The sequence below is a fragment of the Manis javanica genome, chromosome 5 (genome assembly GCF_040802235.1).
Source record: "Manis javanica isolate MJ-LG chromosome 5, MJ_LKY, whole genome shotgun sequence".
Taxonomy (NCBI): Eukaryota; Metazoa; Chordata; class Mammalia; order Pholidota; family Manidae; genus Manis; species Manis javanica.
Genome location: NC_133160.1, coordinates 119,452,370 through 119,471,159, shown reverse-complemented (window position 1 = coordinate 119,471,159; position 18,790 = coordinate 119,452,370). Strand labels below are relative to the sequence as shown.

The 18,790-nt window shown below is 36.4% G+C and overlaps 1 protein-coding gene across 4 annotated transcripts in view; it reads right to left on the bottom strand.

The window, feature by feature from the left end:
* CENPC (centromere protein C) overlaps window positions 1-18,790 on the bottom strand; it is a 123,949-nt gene that overhangs the window by 93,069 nt on the left and 12,090 nt on the right. For all 4 annotated transcript variants that reach the window (XR_005063524.2, XM_037026616.2, XM_073237521.1 and 1 more), the window contains exons 2-5: window positions 14,195-14,241; window positions 12,984-13,054; window positions 12,078-12,172; window positions 6,920-7,025 (exon numbers count right to left, since the gene is read on the bottom strand). Coding sequence is in view for 3 of the 4 variants with exons in the window: in XM_037026616.2 (XP_036882511.1) it covers window positions 6,920-7,025; window positions 12,078-12,172; window positions 12,984-13,054; window positions 14,195-14,241 (319 nt within the window). In the remaining variant the exon portion in view is untranslated. The remainder of the gene's footprint in view (window positions 1-6,919; window positions 7,026-12,077; window positions 12,173-12,983; window positions 13,055-14,194; window positions 14,242-18,790) is intronic.

The window sequence follows — 18,790 nt, the reverse complement described above, 5'->3', positions numbered from 1 at the left end:
CTCAGAAGCTTTGAAAATCAGTGGGGTTTAACTTGGAACAGCCAGATGGTTGTGGAAGGCCAAGTCTCTGCTTTTGGAGGGCTGGCACACTCTTTCACCTGGTCTGAGACCCAACAAATCAGCAGCAGTTTGAAAAGCAACTGGGTTATACAAGAAGGAGATTTACTGATGAATTTTGGTACATGGGCCAGAGGGGCAGGGATCTGCGATCGCTTTCCCCAGGGGACGACGTGCTGGCTCAAAACATTTTTCTTGCCCTCCTTCACCCTAGCTAGTCAAACATTTGCAGAAGTCAGTACTGACTACTCTCCATCCATCATGCCAGCACCACTTGCCCTGCCTTGGCTTTCCCCTGTGGACATGCCCCATCCAACCACCTGCCCCAGTAGATGCCCTCCAAGTGATTCCTGCCCTGCCACACCCAGTGGACAGCCCTAGCCAGAGCAGCCAGCACCTTCCCAGAGTGACTCCAGCCCTGGGGAGGAGAGGAGCTATACCCACCCACCAGCATGCCTTTAGTAGGTACACCTAGGCTACTATGCCAGAAGCATATGATGCCCACCACTGCCAATAGTAGTCACAGCAGACGACTGCTGACAGACTAAGGGTTGACCCAGCCTACCAGCCCACTCACAGCTGTTACATCTGAACCTTTCATCAAGCAATGCTGGAAGCAAACCCTGACCAAGAGCACACTTACAGCACGCCTAGCCCAGCCACAACAGTAGGGTACATAAGAAAACCTGGAGCTCCTGGTTCTGGTGCCTGGCACAACAGAATACCCAGTACAAAAGGCCCCTATTTTAAGACCAGAAGACACAGTTGACCTACACAGAAACAAACATGGAGAATCAAAAAATGAGGAAGCAGAGTAATGTGTTCCAAATGAAAGACCAAGACAAAATGTCAGAAAAAGAGCTAAATGAGACAGACATAGCAATATACCTGATAAAGAGTTCAAAGTAATGGTCATAAAGGTACTCACTGGATTGGAGAGAAAAGAGCTTCAGTGAAGCTGAGTGCAAATTTCAATGAACATACAGGATATATATATATTTTTTTTTTTTAAAATAAGAGCTGAAGAATACTAGAACTGAAATGAAAAATATACTAGAGGGAATCAACAGAAGATCAGATGATGCAGAAGAATGGATCAACAAACTTGAAGACATGGCAATGGAAAGCAACAAAGCTGAACAGCAGAAAGGAAAAAAAGTTTTAAATGAGGAGTTAAGGGATCTCTATGACAACTTCAAGCGTAATAACATTCACATTATAGGGGTCCCAGAAGGAGAAGAGAGAAAGAAATAAAAAACCTAATTTGAAAAAAATGATAGCTGAAAACTTCCCTAACTTGGGTCCATCTCTGAAGCACAGAGAGCCTCAAACATGGTGATCCCAAGAAGGTCCAAGCCAAGACCAAAAACTGAAATGTCAAAAATTAAGTATTAAAAAAAGAATATTAAAAGAGAAGCAAATAATTATATAAAAGGGAAATATCAAAAAGCTATCACCTGCTTTTTCAATAGGAACGTTATATAGGCCAGAAGGGAGAGGCATGATATATTCAAAGTGCTGGAAGAAAAAACCCATAACCAAATATGCTCCCAGTACTGTTATCACTCATAATTAAAGACAGTTTTCCAGAAAACAAAAATTTAAGGAATTCATTACCACTGTTCCAGCCTTACAATAAATGTTAAATGTTTTCACTTCTTTAAGTGGAAAAAAAATAATAACTAGAAGTAAGAAAACTGTGAAAAGAAAAAATTTCATTGGTAAAGCAGCCATAGAGTAAAGGTAGTAGATCAATCACTTATTAAGCTAGTATGAAGATCAAAAGACAAAAGCATTATATACACAAATATAAATCAAGGTATACACAAAGTAAAAACATGTAAAATATGTCATCATATACATAAAACATGAAGGAGGGGAATAAAAAAATAATGCTTTTTAATACAGACTATTAATATAAATGGCTAGATACATAGGATGCAATATATAAACCTATGGTAAACATAAACCAAAGAAAGCACTATGACAAATACACAAAAAATAAAGAGAAAGGAATCAAACCATAACATTAAAGACAGTCATCAAATAACAAGGTAAGACAGCAAAGAAGGAAAAGAACTACAAAAATGATTAACAGTTGTTTTCATAACTAAAAATCGCATTAAGTACATATTTATCAGTGATTACTTTAAATGAAAATGAACTAAATAATCCAATTGAAAGTCATACAGAGACTAGATAAAAACACAAAACCCATCTATACGCTGCCTATAAGAGACTCACTTCAGACTCAAAGACACACAAACACTGAAAAAGATACTCCAAGCAAATGGGACTGAAAATAAATGCAGGGGTGGTAATACTAAATCAGGCCAAATAGATTTCAAAATTAAGACTATACAGGAGACAAAGAAGGGCATTACATAATGATAAAGGGATCAATCCATCAAGGAGATATATCAACTGTAAATATCTATGTACCCGACAGGGGAGCACCTAAGTATATAAAGCAAATATCAACACACATAAAAGTAGAAATTAACAGTAATACAACAACAGTATGGGACTTTTAACTCTTTGCTTACATCAATGAATAGCTTATTAAGGCAAAAAAAAATCAAAGGAAACCCTGGCTTTGAATGACACATTAGATCAGATAGACTTAAAAATAAAACATTTCATCCAAAATCAACAGGATATACGATCTTTTCAAATGCACATGGAACTGTCTCCAGGATGGATCACATATTAGGTCAAAAACCAAGTCTCAATAAACTTGAAAGATTGGTATTGTTATTAAGCATCTTACCTGACCACAACGGTATGAAACTAGAAATCAAACACAAGAGAAAAATTGAAAAAAAAAATACATGAAGGCTAAACAACATGCTACTAAACAACCAATGGATCAATGAGTTAAAGAGGAAGTCTTAAAGGATATTAAAAAACACATACAAGTAGGTAAGAATAAAGAGAAAACAACACATCAAAATCTGTGGGATGCAGCTGCAGCAGTGCTAAGCAGGAAATTTATACTGCTGAATGAATACACTTGAAAAGCTTATCACTTGGCATAATGTTATGAAGGTTCTTTCATACTGTAGCAGGTATCATAACTTTATTCCTTTTTATGGCTGAATGTCACTGTACCTATATACCACATGTTTTTTATCCATTCATTTGGATAGACACTGGGGTTGTTTCCACCTCTGGGGTATTATGAATAATGCCACTATGAATGTTGGAGTGCAAGTATCTATTTTGAGTCCCTGTTTTCAATTTTTTTTTTGGTATAAACCTAGGGATGGAATTTCTGTGTCACACAGCAATTCTGTATCTAATTTTTTGAGGAATCACCAAACTGTTTTCCACAGTAGCTGCACCATTTTACATCAACAGCAACGTTTGAAGTTCTAATTTATCCACATTCTCATCAACATTTGTTATTTTCCTTTTTTATCCTTTAATAATAGCCATCCTGGTATGTACAAAGTGGTATCTCATTGGGGTTTTGATTTTCATTTCTCTAATGACTAACATGGAGCATCTTTCATGTATTCATTGGCCAATTGGACAAATGCCTATTCAAGTCCATTACTCACTTTTAAATTACATTGCTTATTTTTGTTGTTATTGAGCTGTAGGAATTCACTGTATATTCTTGATATAAATCCATTACTAGATACACCACATGCAAATATTTTCTCCCATTCTGTGTATCATCTTTTCATGCTCTTGTCATGCCCTTCAGGCTAACACTTTTGAAGGACATAAACATATAAGACATATGTTATATGTAGAAAACCTAAGTAACACAAAAACATGAATTCTCACAAAATTACTATACAAATTAAATGTAATTTGAGTTAAAATCCCAACAATAAGGTTTGGTTAAAACTGAAAGTTCATAGGCAGAAAAAAGGTTTGAGAATGGCAGAGAATTAGTGATTATAAAGGTAAATACCTCTATATCAACACATAATATAAAACCATTATTTGTAAAACAGTACAGTGGTTGCTCCTTATCCAAGGTTTCAGTTTTTGTGATCTTGAACACCTACAGTCAACTGAGGTCCAGAAGATGATATTCCTTCTGACATTAATCATCAGAAGGTCAATAATAGCCTAATACTGTGTCTATGTAATTTATCTCACTTTATCTCATTGTTCAAATATTTTATCATCTCATGTAATCAGAAGAGGAAAAAGGGTGAGTAAAATGCAGTAAGATATTTTGGGAGAGAGAACATATTCATATAACTTTTATTATAGTATATTATTTGTTCTATTTTATTATTAGTTATTGCTTTAATCTCTTACTGTGCCTAATTTATGAATTAAACTTTATCATAGGTATGTGTGTATAGGTAAAACATAATATATAGGGCTTGGTATTATCCATGGTTTCAGGCATCCACTGGGGTCTTGGAATTTATCCCATGAAGATAAAGGAGGACGACTATATTGTTTTGACCTTAAGAATAAACTAATAGACCAAAATTTAAAAATGTATTAAATGATATGTAAGATTTCATATATGATAAAAGTAATATATTCAGAAGAAAATGGATTATATAATTAATAAAATGGCCTAGCACAACCGAGCATGTGGAAGAAAATAAAATTATAACATTACATCACATTATATACCAAAACACACTTCAGATGGATTAAAAATTTAAAGAAAATGTTAATATGAAAATCAAAGCTACTATACATACTATTAGGATAAGATACATCTTTTAACCAAAACAGGAAACTTAAAAGCTGTAAAAGTCACATAGTTGGTAATATTTAAAAACTTCCCCATTAGATGATTAAAGAAACTATAAACAAAATCTGTAAGAGTCAAGATATCATTTGGAAAAATATCTGTCACACAAATTACAGTTACAGACATTCAATTCAAAGATCTCTCATAAATAAGATAAAACAAATGAGCAAGGGATATGAATAGACAATCAGATAAAAGCAAATTCAAATAGGCAATGAACTTATAAAAAGGTGGTTCAAATTCAGTGGTATTAGAAAAAGACACTAAAGTAACAATGAGACAATAATGATCAAATTGGCAAAAAAAGAATAGTAAATAATCTACCAGGTAAAAGGTACTTTCTTACATTGCTGGTTATGATGTGATTTATAAGAAATATTTATTTTGGTCATTCAGATGACCAAAATATGTTTTTAAGATATATTTCATCTTCATCCACATATCCTAAAACCCTTCAGAGCAATAAAGGTAAAATGGGTGTCTTGTTCTTAATGGTGACTTCTGGCCACCCCAAGGGTGGGGGCCAGTTGTTAGGAAGACCAACCATGTATGTGATCAGAGGGTTGGAATTTTGAGTCCCAAACTCCCACCTGACCTCCACCCCAACCTTCAAGGAGGAGAGAGGGGATGGAGGTTGTTATCAATTACCAGTGGCCAATGACTTAATCATAACTATGGAGACTATGAAGCCTCCATAAAACCCAAGTGGAGGGCTTTTTGGTCCTTTTCCTTTTCGGGGACCTTCCATGCTTGGAGAATCAGAACACTGCCACATGTCAGTGAGCCAGGCCCCAAGCTACAGGAGGACAGAAGGTCCTTTGTTCAGGACTTTGCCCCATGCATCTCTTCATCAGGCTGTTGATTATATCCTTATCATATCTTTTAATAAACTGATAAATACAAGTCTTTCCCTGATTTTTGTGAGCTGCTCTAGCAAATTAATAGAACCTAAAGAGGAGGTTGTTAGAACTTCCAATCTATTGAGGGTTGGACAGAAGCATAGGCAATAACCAGGGGCTTAAGACTGGAGTCTGAAATGGAGGCTGAGGGAGTCTTATAGGACTGAGGCCTATGGAAGACAATGCTATCCGAAATAGACAGTGTCAGAATTGAGTTGAATTCTTGGGACACCCAGCTGGTGTCCAAACATTGCCCTCTACATAGGTTTGGGAATCCTATTTACTGGTATAAAAGAAAATTGCAGAAGCCTCTTCTGACAGTGGAGTATGCGCACACCCACTTACATTTTTCATTTAGGAGCACAAATAAAGGTATGAAAGGATTCAAAGGTTACTTCCACAGGATGATAGGAATAATGATTAGTAGTTTTTTTCTTTTAAATTCTTGACTTTTACCTTAAATGAAAAACTTTTTCTAATTTGAAAAATGTAGTTGAATAAAACTGGTTTTATATATATATATAATGTAATAAAATACTATATATATATATATATATATATATATATATATATATATATATTAACTAAAGGAAATGGAACAACAGAAAAGAGAAGAACACCGACCATATACAAATACTGAATAATTATGTTGTATATCTGAAATTAATAAACTGTCAATTAAACATCAAGGGGAAAAAAAGATGTTCAAGAAGACCATGGAGAGGTCCACGTGGCAATGAATTAAGATTTCCTGCCAGGAACTAGCCCCACATGAGGGACTCACCTTGGTAATAATATCCTTAGCACCAGATGAGCCTTTAGATGGATGCAACCCTGGCCAAAATCTTTACTACCACCTCATGAGAGATTTCAAGACAGAACCACTCTAACTAAGCTGCTTCTGAATTCGTGACCTACAGAAACTGTGAGATAATATTTATTTTTTTAAAAAAAAGGTAAATCAAATAAAACTTATTATTCATGCTTGAACACACACACACACACACACACACACACACACACACTCTCTGTCTCTGTCTCTCTCTCTCTCTCTCTCCCCCAACCCATGGAATTGAGAGGGAATCAAAAACAACTCCATCCACATCACAATTCTGCCTAGGCTGACCCTTGCCTTCTCTCTCAAGCCAACACATGCATGCACCACCTTCAGCATTCCTAACTTTTAAACTATATCTAGGCAAATAACACCCATGGGGATGCCACCAACCTGACTTGTCAATAGCTTCACGTGGTTCTACAATGAACTGCAGAGAGGCTTCTTTTTTCCTTGAAGAAACTGGAACTGATTTTGGATGTGATTTCTGGCACTGAGTCTAAAAGAGATACAACATTAGATCTACTCTATTACATTACCAATCCTGATTAAACACATTTGCTTTTAAATTGGAAAAATGAACATTTTTATAAATCTAGACCAGCTGCTAGAGTTGTATACATAAATAATTACTTTGGAAAACAATTTGGCATTATCTAGTCAAGTTGAAATTTCATATAACCTGTCCTAGAAATAGTGCTGCTCTGAAAGGCCAAAACCTATTTGGCAGAATATTTAATAAATAAATAAATAAATAAGGGTATAGTCATATAACATATCATATATACAACAGTGAAATGAATAAATGGTTGTTTTAAGTGCTGTAATTGTTATATTATAAATGATTGTTAACCCAAACAAAAGGAAGCTGCATAAGTATATAATAACCCCATTTAAGTAAAGTTCAAAACACATGCAAAAACATGTAAAACAATACATAAATAATATTCAGAGATACACTCTATGCATGAAGAGCTACTGTAGTAGGCCTGTTACTTAAAGAGCCTGCTTACAAGGTTAGCACTTGTTTGGCATCTGGGGACTTGTTTTCAGAATGTTTCCTCTACCACCAGCTAAAAAGGTCGTGCCTGCTATGCCTGCTTTCCTAGACTATTTGCAGAAACAATGTAATTTATAGTGCATACCTACTTCCTTTTTCCTTCAGAGAATTTAAGAATTTTGTGGGTGGAGGGTGCCTATGTAACCAGCCCCTAATAAGAATAGGCCAAGTCTCAAAAGGCTTCTTTGGACCAAAAAACTACACGTCTTACTGCACTTGACTGCTCGAGGCAACAAGGGCACACTCTGGTGTAACCCCTCTGGGAAGCATAGGAAACCTGACATGGACTCCTCCAGATTCTGCCTGATACATCTTTTTCCTCCACTGATCTAGCTGTGCATCCTGACTATATGGCTGTAACAAACCTCAGTCAAGAAAACAACTACATGATGAGTCTCATGAGTCCTTCTAGTGACAGACCCAGCAAGTGGATGGCAGTGGGACCTGTCACAAGCAGTGAAGAAATGTTGACACAAATATCAGCACACACCTACATGGTAGAACTATAAAGTAAAGGATGGGAATGAAGAACATGGAATTCAATATAGTGGTTACCTTGGTGCAAGGAGGAGAGGCAGAAGAATAGGATTAGAAGGGAGCACAGAAATGCTTCAAAGGTACTGGTATTTCTTGCACTGAGGGACAGGTAGATATGGTGGGTTTTTTCACATTATTTTTAATACCTTATATTTACACATATTCTGTTTTATAAATCTGAAATGTATCAAGTCATAAATTTTAAAAACCTAGAAAAAGGAAATCTCATTCATACATTGTGGGTAGGAAAGAAAACTGGTAAACCATTTTGCAGAAAAATTTGACAATATTTAACAATTTCACTTCAAATGTGCATATCCTAGAGAAATTCAGTTACAACACGTGCACAAGGAGGCATGAACAAATAGATGTTCACTACATGACTGTAATAATGAATAGATGGAAGTAGTCTAAAAATTTATCAATAGGAAATATGTAAATAATGGAGCCACTGCACTGCTGTTCAGTGGATACACTACAAAACTCAATCACATAAAGAACAAAAACAAGTTTTCATTACACTCTGCTCCCTCTTGAAACCTGATAAATGATTTTTTAAAATGTATCCCAGAAGGATAAAAAGAAAAAGGAGATGAAAGATATCTACAATTTTTTTAATTGGAGAGGAGATCATTTCTCAAAGCAACAAATTAGCCAGAAAGAATACCAACATGCATCAACATGCTAGTGATGGAGAAAGCCCAGAAGAAGAGAAGTTTATGTTTATGGAGAAACCATATATCAGTAATTCGAGGTACAAGGCACCTCTAAAAGAGGGGGCCCAGCTGAGGCTTACAAATAGAAAAAGTTATTAGAAGTATCTACAGGAAGTAGTAAGAGTCACAGAGCCCCTCTTCTTCCAACCCTAACAAAAGATTAGATGTTTACTCTCTGGAGTTTCAGAATCAAAGAGACTGAACAAAGTAGCATGAGACAAAGCTGAAGGTAAGAGCAATACATTAAAAAGAGGGACATGAAGTGGAAGTATTCAAACTGCACCTTCTCCTTTGCCCCATCTGGCTAAGAATATCTGTATTCTGACTCAGACTGCCAAGCAGAACAAAATATTTGTCAGTAAAAGAAAGCCACGAAAACAAATCTGCAGATATTAACACTGACATCAGTGACATGGCCCAGACAGATCAAGACAGATCATACCACAATGAAATCTACCAATGTACAAATTTTACTTTGCAAAAAAACTTGCAATCACTTTTAGTTTCCCACTCTTAAACATGTGGAGAAAGCTAAGGATACTGGACATTTGACAAAAGGCTCTAGTGTACACAGAAATGAGCAAAGGGTTAGAGGAACCTAACATCAAGAAGTATTATGAAATTTCAGATCACTAAAGACAGATGACAAAATCATAAAAGCTCCCAAAGATGAAAAAAACAGTCACATACAAAGGATCAAGGAATCAGAATGTTATTTTTAATAACATCACAAGAAGCTAAAATAGAGCATGCTCTTAAAAATCTGAGGGAAAATAATTTCTACACTAGAATTCTGTACCCATCCTAATTACCGATCAGGAAGGTTTTCTATCATAGTATTTTCAAACATTTAAGATCTTAAATTCTCAGGAAGCTACTAAAGAATAAGCCCCACCAAAAAATAGAGACAGCAAGGAAAAGGAAGATTTGAGATCCAAGAAAAATGAGTTGCAATACAGGAGAAGAGAGGGGACTTCCCTGGATAATAAAGGGAAATCATATGGCAACACCTATGTGATGGGCCTAAGGATAGACAGGAACAAAAATCAAAGAGTAGAAAGATCTAAGGAAAAATGTCTCCAGGAAAAAAGTCTGAAAATAATAAATTACTTGGTGTGTCTAAATACACTGAGAAGACAATTATAATTTTGTCACAGAAACTGCTAATAAATTAATCATAGATGCACAGAAAATCAACAAATGGAAAAACTAAGAATTAAATCAAGAGAAAACTTAAAGACAAGAAAATGGTTCAACAAACTGCAGTACATCTATACCATGAAATACCACCCAGCAAAGAAATAATTACTGACACACACAAAAACTTAAATGAATGAATCTCTAAGGATTATCCTAAGTGAAAAAGCCAATTACAAAAAATTATATACTGTTTGACTCCATTTAAACAACACTCTTAAAATAACTAAATTGAAGAAATGGAGACTAGATTAGAGGTGTCAGGATTGAGAAGGGGGTGAGGGGAAAAGAAAAGTGTTACTATAAAAGGACAAATGGGATCCTGCAGTGATAGAACTGCTCTGTATCAATATCAATATCCTGGTTGTGATACTGTACTACATTTTAGCAAGATTACCTTTAGAGAAAACTAGGTAAATGATAATGGTCTTGCACTCTATTATAGCTGCTTGAAATCTGTAATGATCTCAAAACAAAAAGCATGAATTTAAAAAAAAGTAGAGGCTCCCATTAATATCTTTCTATAAAGTAGGTTCTCCTTTTCTCCTTTTAGGCAGATTGAATTGAAACAATCAGATCCTCATTCTCTCAAGAATTGAGCTGGGTCAGTCCGAGATGAAATTTTAGTAAGACTCATTCCACCTGTAGTCCACCCTGTTCTTTAAAAATGAGCTCTCCTGTGTTAACTGACAACCTGATGAGTCTCCTTAGCCCTTAAAGATTGTGAGATAATTCAGTTTAGCCCTTTGGCAGCCTCTGCTTTACTTTTTTTGGCCTCTTCCCAAGACTGCTTCAAAATATGTCATGTGACTGTTTGTGATGGGCCCCTTTCCTGCAGAAGGACAGCAGGACTTTGTCTTAGCATAGTAGACTATGTATTTCATTCACCTTTCTGGCTCAGAGCTCTGAACCACCCCAGAACTTACACAAGTGCTATCCTTCTGAGGAACCTCTGGATTCCAATTTGTCATGCCATCCCTGCACAGCTGAGAAAATCTCTGCTTTCCAACAGCAGACACCCTATGTTTTTGCCTAATATTAGCAAATACTCCCAGGGAAGAAAATTAACAAATGTCAACTCATCTTCTGGGGATTATCTCTTTGGAATTTTAGTTCACCTAGCCCTTATTGCTTCCACAGTAACCCATGCCTCTACAAATATGATTGGTTTCCATTTTACTCCTTTTTTTATTAGCTGTTACAGCAGGAGCGTTGGCCTGCTATAATCTTGTTACATCCTACCTAGAAGTAGACCTTCAGAATAAACTTGATACCAAAGGCCTTTAGAACATTTTGAGGAAAAAAAGATAGTATTGGTCATGAGCATAGACACAAACATCTTAAATATTAGCAAACCACATCAAAACAGTTAATACTTTCTGACCAAGTCAAGTTTATCCCAGGAAAGCTGACTTAACTTTTAAGAAATCTGTACTGATAGAAATCTCTATCTATAATTTATGACATTAAAGGTCTCTCAATTCTGAAAGAAAGTGATCTGTCTTCATTCCTTGGAAAAGGCTATATATTTAATTATTTGTTTTTACAAGTTTCTAAAATGTTATTTCTAGTAATATATCATTTTTCTCTCCAATTAGTATTGTGTTTTTGAATAATTTTTTCTCATTAGCTTCAAAAACTTTATTGGGAAGTTTGCTACCCTCTTAGGATATATAATCACTAAAAGATTGATTCTCCTATATAATAGTAGGTTGCCTTCAGTTTCCACAAAATAACCAAATGTGTGAGGCTCGATTATTCAATAATTGCCCTCTTTCCTAAAAGCCTAATTTAAGTATTATTTTAAAAGTGAAAAATGATTATTATAACTTGCATATTCTAATCCCAGCCCTCTAATTTCAAACAAATCAAACATATCAAATTTTTCACAAAATACTTCCAAATGTTATAGAAAAATCAGTGGGAATATATGACTCCACTTTAAGAATAAGACAACTTAACTAAAATGTACCTAACTATAATGTGTATTGTTTCACTCATTAAAATATTACACCTGTACCAGTTCTCCGTTTTTACTTACCTCTTTGCTTGGTGACTGAATAGACATGTCTTCTTTTTTAGGTGTTGAATACAGCACTGACTTTGTAGAATTTGTGCAATAATCATCAGCAAGACCTAAAAAAGCAAAATTTTTTTAAATGGTATGTGATATAAAATCTTTTGGGTACAGTTAAAAGAAGTTCTACATGATATGTGAAGAAGTTTGTTGACTTTTTAAACACAATTAGTTTAAATGAAGTAGAGACATCTAATCATTATTCAAATGTTCCTAGAAGACATCAGGAATTAATAAAGACAAACAAGAAGAAATATGTACCAACTCTTCTTTCAGAGTTTATATAGAAGAGATACTTCTCCACTACCTCTGTTCATTTCTTTAGTTGGTCTATTCTTAGTCCAATAACGTCTGATGCTGACCAGTACTTCAAAAAGTTTTTGCCAAATTCACCATTCCTTTAGAGAGGGGTGCAAATCACCAAACATTATCTCAAGCTCCAGTGATCCCAAGAATCCTACACATTTATTCCCATTACATGAAATATTTTCTCTTGGGTATGATAATTACTTACAGACTTTGAGACTATAGGAATCTAGTGTGAACTAAAGGAATGACAAATTTTTTGCAAGTATTATCCTCAGTGTACCAGAAAGTACATGCAGGTTGTAAATGTACTCAAAATTCCTGGGAAAATACTTCACATTTAAATGTTAGAACATATTTGTTGAATTTGATACTAATGAACATGAAAAATTTATATTTTCATCCATCCCAACCCTCAAAGTCCATCTAGAAATGAAAATTCCTGGGAAAGTATTTCATATTTAAATGCTAGAACATATTTGCTGAATTTGATACTAATGAATATGAAAAATTTAATTTTCATCCATCCCAACCCTCAAAGTCCATCTAGAAATGAAGACTTACTTTTTTCTTCAAAACAGTCTTGTAAAATTTCCAGTATGTTCTGGCCTTGTTTTGTACTAATGTTAGGTGTCCTAATAAGAGGGAAATAAGGAAAATGTTAACCTATCATTTCCAGAAGATACTTGCTACTTGAGTTGTCATCTACTTCAAAAATTCCATACCACCTTATTAAAAAAATGTCAATTTACTTAATGGGAAAAATACCACCTTGACTATCTGAAGAAAAAACAAGTACTCAAGAGTCCCAATGATCCCAGATAAGTAAATAGAGTAGCATGTCACTTTATACACTAACAATTAAATTCCTTGATTGAATAGCCACTCTAAAACTGTTTTAGACTACTGCTGTATATAAACAAGAAACATAAATTTTTCTGAACAAATTCAATCAGTCTTGAAATGCTTCTTTAATGTATAAAGACTCTATGGTCACAAATCCTAATACCTCCAAATAGTCTTCACTACAAGTTCTCAAATGTACTTTTGATTTAATGGCATTAATCTTAACAGCAACTTATGAATCAGTATAAAATTTATATTTAAAAATTGTATTGAGGTAACTATAGATTCACATACAGTTGCAAAAAAATAAAACAGAAGAGATCCCTTATTCATTTTATCTAATTTTCCTCAATGGGAACATTTTACAAAACTATAGTATACTATCACAACCAGGACACTAATATTGATACAATCCATCAATCTTTTTCAGATGTTTCCAGTTCTACATGTATTCATTTGTGTATTTACTTTTGTGTATATTTAGCTCTATGAAATATATCACATCTATATGTTTTGATATCACTGTACTCAAGGTATTCAACAGTTCCAACACCACAAATATCCTTCTATTCCCCTTTTATAAACACATCCACTGTTTCTTCTAGCACCACCAAATAAGTTGCATCTTTCTAGCATTACCATTCAATTGATTCTACAGAGTGCTTTCACCATGGCTGTCAGTCAGAACTGAGATTGCCTCTTCCTGGTCTATCATTTATCAGGGGAATATTTTTTCTCACTGCCACTAAGTCATTACACTGTTTGCATTAATATTTCTGTTAATATAAAAAAACTAAGATGACTACTCTTAGTGGGCATAGAAACCATTATTCTAGTCAGAGGTAATAGTTTTTCCTTTCTTCACTTAAAAATTCCACTTTCTGGAGATGGAAATGAAAATAATTTTATAAGCTTAAGTATATAAACACCTGGAAGGCCGACAAAATCTTCTCCTGTAGTCATTCTTGAGATGATCCTGAAAGAAAAGTAAATCATTAATTTGATGAAAATTTAAATTCTTCATTTACTCATTTATGAAGTATTTGCTAATTGCCTATTATAATACTATAAAGAAGAATTATTCTAGATCAAGTGAAAGAGAACTTGCCTTGTATCTACTGTTTCCAAACCTTTGATTTTATTATTTCCTCACCCTGGGATTTATTCTATCTTTTTCCTCTACCTCCCCCCATACCTTTTTCATCATCAAAACCCTAACTATCTGGGTTTTCCATAATTCAAGTTGGTTGACTAACAGCACTTACTTATCTCCTTTCCCTGCAGGGAGATCCCTCTAAATAATAGTAAAGAACAAAAAATTGCATGAAACAACAATGAAAAAGAAAATGGAAGAGAGGCCTATCAGTGGACAAACAAATGTAATAAATTTCTGGAAGATGAAAAGCAAATGAACTGTGATAACAACTGGTAAAAAAGAATAAAAACAACAGCAGCCTAAAGTAAGCTCAGAGGACACTGTCCTTGATAAGGAGTGAAGCTGATCTGACCAGGAGAAAGTTGTAACTGTGCAGAACTAGAAAACTTTAGATCTGAAAGAGGAAAAGAGTAATAAAGGGAATAAAAAAGAGCAATTGAAAGAAAACCCACATATGGAAGAGTAGGTCCCCACTTCCTCTATTCCCATTAAATAAAGAGCTCAAAAACAATATTCTATTGTTTCAGTCTTAAATATCACCAGCATCTCTTTGGATCACACCAGACATTTAAAAACATATTAAGAGAAGGAAAAATCAAGATATAATTTTTAAAAATGGAAAAGTAAAATGCCCAAGAGGAGACTAGTATCAGGGATGATACAGAAAACTTCCAAAAAAAAAAGAAAATTCTAAAAATTTAGTACCTTCAAGAGATATCTGAGATAATACTAGACTCATAAAACAAAAATGGTATACTATAAACACTGAACAAAGAGAAAGAAAAACTCTTAATGAAAAACACGATTGCCTAAAATAAAATATGTAATAATCATGAAAAACCTATGGATATTGGAAGTGGTGGGGTGGGGTGCAGGGGACACAGGACAGAACAAAGGGCAAATAGGAAATGAAAATGGAAGAAAGAATAAGACAAAGACCCAAAAATCAGCAAGTTCAACTTCTGATGAAAAGTTATTCCAGACAAAACAAGAGAAAGGGAAGAGATACACTCTTAAGAAATATACAGTCCAAGATCACAGGAAGATGGTGGCGTGAGTAGTTCAGTGGAAATCTTCTCCCCAAAACATATATATTTATGAAAATACAATAAATACAACTATTCCTAAAAGAGACACCAGTGGATGTAGTACAACAGCCAGGATACATCTATATCTGTGAGAACTCAACATCACACAAAAGGGGTAAGATACAAGACATGGCCAGGTGGAACCCAAACGCTCCCCCACCCCAGAACCCGGTGGGAGGAAAGGAGTCGGAATGGGGAGGAGTGAAAGCCCAGGACTGCTAAACAATCAGCTCTAGAAATCCACACCCAGAGAGCAGACACAAGGTGCACGGGGTGCTGGATATTAGAGAAACGGAAAAGCAAAACCTATGGGCAGGTCCCGGCAACAGGCGCCCCTGAGACAAAAGAAAAGTGAGTGCTTTCTGCAAGTCTTAAGGAGACAGGGACCCCATAGCTAGACGAAGTCGTCCCGGCACACTTAGCCAGCAGCTGGGAATCCCGGGAAACCTTAGTTGCCCTAAACCCCAGGGAGGGAGTGCAGCTCTGAAGCCCCTCACGACACTAAGCAGCCTGCCAGTCGTTCCTCTAACCGGTGCAGACTCCGACACACCAGCCCAGTAGAGGGAGAGTGGCAGCCCGTGCCAGGGGCGGTGGCGCTGGAAAGGACCAGGAGCGGATCACGTGCACCTACGGCACCAGAGGGGACCAGGAGAGGCTTGTGCGAACCTGCAGTGGCGGCAACCGAACAGCCTGGGTGCGGCTCACGCACACTGGCGGCAGTGGAGCCAGAGGAGTATGAGAGAGATCCGCATGGGAGAGCCCCGCGCGCACCTGCAGTGGAGCCAGAGGGAGCAGGTGCGCTCCCAGCAGCCGACCGGAATCCCAGCCCAACGCACAGCCGCCCAGGCCAGACCCAAAGGCCACTGCTGGCACACAGCTGCCCAGCAGGTGTGCCACTATCAGGGAGGAGCGGACCTGGCGTGCCTGCCACTCCCCACAGGGCTCCGCACAACTCTGAAGGAGACCCTGCCCACAGCAGCTAAGGGGATTAATCCGGTGGCTGCTCAGGGAGTGCGGATAACAGACACAGGCAGCGGAGAAGGGCAAGGCATCCCCAGGAAGCAGGAAAGGACTTTCGTCTCCCAACTGACACACCCGCAACCTGCCAACAGCCACCGCTATCACCATGAAAAGGCAAAAAAATTTAGTCCAGTCCAAGATAGTTCAGACAACACCTGAGAGAGTATCTGCAGAGACAGACCTAACCAGTCTCCCTGAAAAAGAATTCAAAATAAAAATCATAAACATGCTGACAGAGCTGCAGAGAAATATGCAAGAGCTAAGCAATGACGTCCGAAGGGTGATTACAGACGTCTGGAGGGAGATCACAGAACTAAAACAAACTCTGGAAGGCTTTATAAGCAGAATGGATAAGATGCAAGAGGCCACTGATGGAATAGAAACCAGAAAACAGGAACGCATAGAAGCTGACACAGAGAGAGATAAGAGGATCTCCAGGAATGAAACAGTATTAAGAGAACTGCGTAACCAATCCAAAAGGAACAATATCTGCATTATAGGGGTACCAGAAGAAGAACAGAGAGAGAAAGGGATAGAAAGTGTCTTTGAAGAAATGATTTCTGAGAACTTCCCCAAACTGTGGAAGGAAATAGTTGCTCAGACTACAGAAGCACACAGAACTCCTGAGAGATTGGCCCCAAAGAGGACAACATCAAGACACATAATAATTAAAAAGGCAAAGATCAAGAACAAGGACAGAGTATTAAAGGCAGCCAGAGAGAGAAAAAAGGTCACCTACAAAAGAAAACCCAGCAGGCTATCATCAGACTTCTCAACAGAAACCTTGGAGGCCAGAAGAGAATGGTATGATATATTTAATGCATTGAAATAGAAGGGCCTTGAACCAAGAATACTGTATCCAGCACAATTATCATTTAAATATGCAGGAAGGATTAAACAATTCCCAGACAAGCAAAAGTTGAGGGATTTTGCCTCCCACAAACCACCTCTACAGGGTACCTTTGAGGGACTACACTAGATGGGAGCACTCCAAAAAGAGCACAGAACAAAACACCCAACATATGAAGAATGGAGGAGGAGGAATAAGAAGGAAGAGAAATTATCATCAGACTGTGTTTATAATAGCTCAATAAGCAAGTTAAGTTAGACAATAAGGTAGTAAACAAGCTAATCTTGAACCTTTGGTAACCATGAATCTAAAGGCTGCAATGGCAATAAGTACATATCTTTCAATAATCACCCTAAATTTAAATGGACTGAATGCACCAATCAAAAGACACAGAGTAATAGAATGGATAAAAAAGCAACACCCATCTACATGCTGCTTACAAGAGACTCACCTCAAACCCAAAGACATGCACAGATTAAAAGCCAAGGGATGGAAAAAGATATTTCATGCAAACAACAGAGAGAAAAAAGCAGGTGTTACAATACTAGTATCAGACAAAATACACTTCAAAATAAAGAAAGTAACAAGAGATAAAGAAGGACATTACATAATGACAAAGGGCTCAGTCCAACAAGAGGATATAACTATTATAAACATATATGCACCCAATACAGGAGCACCAATATATGTGAAACAAATACTAACAGAATTAAAGAAGGAAACAGAATGCAATGCATTCATTTTGGGAGACTTTAACACACAACTTACTCCAAAGGAGAGATCCATCAGACAGAAAACAAGTAAGGACACAGAGGCACTGAACAACATACTAGAACAGATGGACCTAATAGACATCTATAGAACTCTACATCCAAAAGCAACAGGATACACATTCTTCTTAAGTGCACATAGAATGTTCTCCAGAATAGACCACATACTAGGCCACAAAAAGAGCCTCAGTAAATTCCAAAACATTGAAATTCTACCAACAAACTTTTCAGACCACAAAGGTATAAAATTAGAAATAAATTGTACAAAGAAAGCAAAAAGGCTCACAAACACATAGAGGCTTAACAACATGCTCCTAAATAATCAATGGATCAACGACCAAGTTAAATGGAGATCCAGCATTATAGGGAAACAAATGACAACAACAACACAAAGCCCCAACCTCTGTGAGGCATAGCAAAAGCAGTCTTAAGAGGAAAGTATATAGCAATCCAGGCATATTTAAAGAAGGAAGAACAATACCAAATGAATGGTCTAATGTCACAATTATCGAAATTGGAAAAAGAAGAACAAATGATGCCTAGGGTCAGCAGATGGAGGGACATAATAAAGATCAGAGAAGAAATAAATAAAATTGAGAAGAATAAAACAATAGAAAAAATCAATAAAACCAAGAGCTGAT